Source organism: the organism of the source record quoted next, unplaced genomic scaffold (assembly GCF_019419815.1).
Source record: "Pyrus x bretschneideri cultivar Hongxiangsu unplaced genomic scaffold, Pyrus_bretschneideri_v1 Contig11, whole genome shotgun sequence".
Lineage (NCBI taxonomy): Eukaryota > Viridiplantae > Streptophyta > Magnoliopsida > Rosales > Rosaceae > Pyrus > Pyrus x bretschneideri.
The window spans coordinates 7,861,337-7,864,873 of record NW_025999402.1 but is presented as its reverse complement, the minus strand read 5'-3'; the positions used below and the strand labels follow the sequence as shown (position 1 = coordinate 7,864,873).

General features: G+C 38.5%; 1 protein-coding gene across 1 annotated transcript; it reads right to left on the bottom strand.

Annotated features, from left to right (window-relative positions):
* Positions 1 to 401: 401 nt before the first annotated feature.
* On the bottom strand, positions 402 to 3,155 carry LOC103954423 (trihelix transcription factor GTL2). Its single transcript, XM_048577165.1, has 2 exons — positions 2,535 to 3,155; positions 402 to 2,053 (listed from the first exon to the last, which is right to left on the bottom strand). Exons 1-2 carry the CDS (start codon positions 3,077 to 3,079, stop codon positions 565 to 567), a joined length of 2,034 nt encoding a protein of 677 aa, XP_048433122.1. The 5' UTR covers positions 3,080 to 3,155; the 3' UTR covers positions 402 to 564.
* Positions 3,156 to 3,537: the final 382 nt, after the last annotated feature.

Here is a 3,537-nt window from a genome sequence, read left to right as displayed (position 1 = left end):
TCAAAAACAATATAAAACGCAGGTTAAATGTTTGAGTTCCTTAATTAGTTGTAAGTTGTATGTAAAAACATTATAAAAGCTCTCGTTATTTTTTTTATTTTTAAAAGAACTTTTCTTAGTTGGAATAAAAATAAAAGGACTTAAATTGATAATTAAAATTTCTCTAATTAAACCTAACAACTGACTATTATTTTAGAGTAATATCCAATTATTCCCAAATTATAATGAATATTTTAGATCTTTAAACTTTTTGATTGAGTAAATTGGAATAGCAGCTATCGACGAATGTGGCAAATACAAAATGACAGCAGACCTCATTTAAAATATGGCTCCTGATTTGAACCAAAAAAAATATCTGTCGGTGCTCACTACAAAACAAGCATAAAACATACATATATCCGTCATAAAATAAAAATAAATATATATCGGAAATTAATAAAATTCATGTCGACTGCCGGGAGTACCATCTAGATACCACATGTTTACCAAGACAAGAAGAAAAAAAGGTATCACATATTATCATAGAAAATTTGAAATGCACCACAAATATGCAAATTAAATTACTCAGAATTCGAAATCAAAAGCTGGTGTTGGTGTTGGTGTTGGTGCTTGCTTTACCATATTGTTGTTTTTCTCACCTTCATCATGTTTAGTTGAATCACCATCACCCAGAGAATGGTTTTCCGGCGAAGCAGGGCGGTTTTCCGGTGCTTGATCGGATGGCGACACGAGCATTCCTTGATTGTACAAAGTGCTTAACTGATGAAAATAAGGGCAAGTCCTAGAGTCAAGTGACCTCTTCTTGTTAACATCTTTTGTTTTTCTAAAGTACTTGTTAATGTTCTCCCATTTCTCTTTGCACCTCTTGGAACTCCTCTTGTAACCGATCTCGAACATCCCTTGTGAGATTCGCTCCCAAAGAGGAGCTTTCATCACCACTCCTCCGTCCTTGTCCTGATCGCCGCCGCTACCACCATTGTTGAAGAGGCTGCACCTCAAGTTTATCAGAGCCAGCACTTCATCTCTCGGCCATCTCTTTCCGAGGTCTTGTTTGTCATGACTAATGGAACTAGGGTTTTGAGCATTTATGATGACATCCTCAGAACTAGGGTTTTCAGGAGGAGCTAGGGTAACAGTAGTATTAGTAGTCGTACTCAAAGAAATTGTCACCGTCGGAACAGGTAGCGGAGTCGGAGCAAGAGTACTTGAAGTTGGGCTTTGGGGTGCAAGAGTACTTTCAGTTAAAGAACTAGGCGTGGTTGGGTTATTTTCCTTTTCTTGATGACGATCAAGTTCTTTACGGCCACTAACATCACGACACGTAGGAAGAGTAGGGTTTTGTACTTGAATCGGGGAAGACGAAGTAGAAGTACTAGAATTACTTGACGACGATGTGAACTTCTTCAAGAACTTAATGATCGTAGCTTGTCGATCACCAGCAACTGCTTGTTCACGCGCCATAAGCTCGAGCTCCTTGTTCATCCTATCCGTCTCTTGCTTCTTCCAAGCTTCTTCCCTCGCAATCTTCTCTTCGTTTCTCTTCACCATTTCTTCAAGAAGCTCGTTGTGCATCTCTTCCTGCTGAGCCATCATCCTGTTCACAATGTCCTCACAGAAACCCTTGAGCATTTCAAATCTCCTTTGCCTTTTTCTCTTATTATTATTGTTCGTTGGTCTAGTTTCCACTACTACCTCTTTCTTATTGTGCTCCTGGAGGTTGAGCGGCTCATTGCTGATCACACCGATATTATCCTCAACCAATGTTTCATTTCTTGTTGAGTCTGGATGATCTCCCTCGTCACTCGGCTTTTCTACCATTTCCTTCTTATTATTTTTATCCCCAGGAGCTTCCTGATGATCGTCAGGGTTCCGGTGATCATAATCATCAGGGCTTCGCTGATGAGCATCACCACCGCCTTGACAGATTTGTTCGAGGTCACTGAGAAACCTGTAGTTTTTGGTGAAGCAAATGTTGTTGAAGTATCTGCTTTCTTCTTCAAATTTCTCTTTGCATTTCTCCGCACTCCTTTTGAAACCAAGCTCTGCTAGCTTCCTGCTTCCCCCCATAAATATATATCAAACCAGCAGCATCAATAATCAACAGCATTTATTCGCTCCATTATTTACTCCTAGCTAGCTAGTATCTAATTTAACTTCATAAAATATATATTGTGTACGAGGGGATCTTTATGTTTTTAGTGAATATATATGTACAAGACGGTCGTTTCTCACTCTCTCTCTCTCTCTCTCACATACACCTGAGTAAACAGTGACTAAAATTCCATTAGTATTGATAAAGCATCAATCCTCACTTAATTATAATCAAATTTCATCGGTATAATCGTACAAATAAGCTTAACCAAGTTGGCTAGAGCTGTGTGTGCTCCCTTTCTGAGATCATATTCGAATCTTCATCTCCGTTGTTTAGATGAATTTCCTAAATGTAAACCTAGCTAGCTAGTTCATCAATAAACTAATAATTAAGATAATCATAATAATGGATAAGTAAATGAACGAATTACATGTAAGCTTACCTTGAGACATGTTCCCAAGTGAACTCAGGGAACCAATTCTCCATGGTAGATCTGATCCTGAGAAGTGCAAGCAATTCATCATTACTCCAAGGATCACTACTGATCGGTACATTTGATGATGCCGGTACTGATGAAGATCTATCTCTTTCAATCTCCAAATTATTGTTTATGGAGATTGAAACAGTACTAGAGTGTTCTTCTTCCTCCTCGAGATTTTCGGGGGTGGCGGTGGATTGGCGGTGCAGTTGCAGAAGCTGATGATTCTGATGAAGCAGATGGGGTTGAATTTGCAGGAGTTGATGATGAAGATGAGAAGGGTCGTTGTTATTGTTGTAGGGATCAAAAGGAGCACCAGCAGGGACATGGAAGGTATTGATGTTATTGTTTGGTGGTGCAGAAGGGAAGGAGGAGAGAGGGAGGGGGAGAGGAAGAGGCAGGGAGGTTCTTGAGGATGCTATGAGTTGGTGCAACTGCTCAGCTGGGACTCCATCAAACATGTTTGTGTGTGTTTTGTGTGAGAGTGTGTGTGTGTTCCTCTTTACCATTCCTTTTGTTTGCTCACTGTAAAATAGCAAAATGTTAGAAACTAAGACTACAAAACACCAGAATCTTCTCTCTCTCTCTCTCTCTCTCTCTCTCTCATCAAGGACTTATTTTGTCCTATGCTTCCTATCATAGAAGAGAAAAGATAGCCCACCACACCGTTTTGGAAGAAGGTGAAGTTACCCTCAAACTGGGAGAAAATTATTTAGTACATTAAAATGTGACTTGGTATATTCACTACATTGACACAATTATTATGGGTGAATTTGAAATTGTTTCAATGATTACATGTAATAGCAAGTGATAACATAAAAAGTTGATTGACATTGTATTTTAAATCATATTATTGTGTCTATCGTAAATGTCAATCATTCTAGCTAGTGTCTTATATGGAAAATTAAAACAACTTGAATTTGAATTTGTTTATATGATTACATGTAATAGTGATTAACAACCGCGT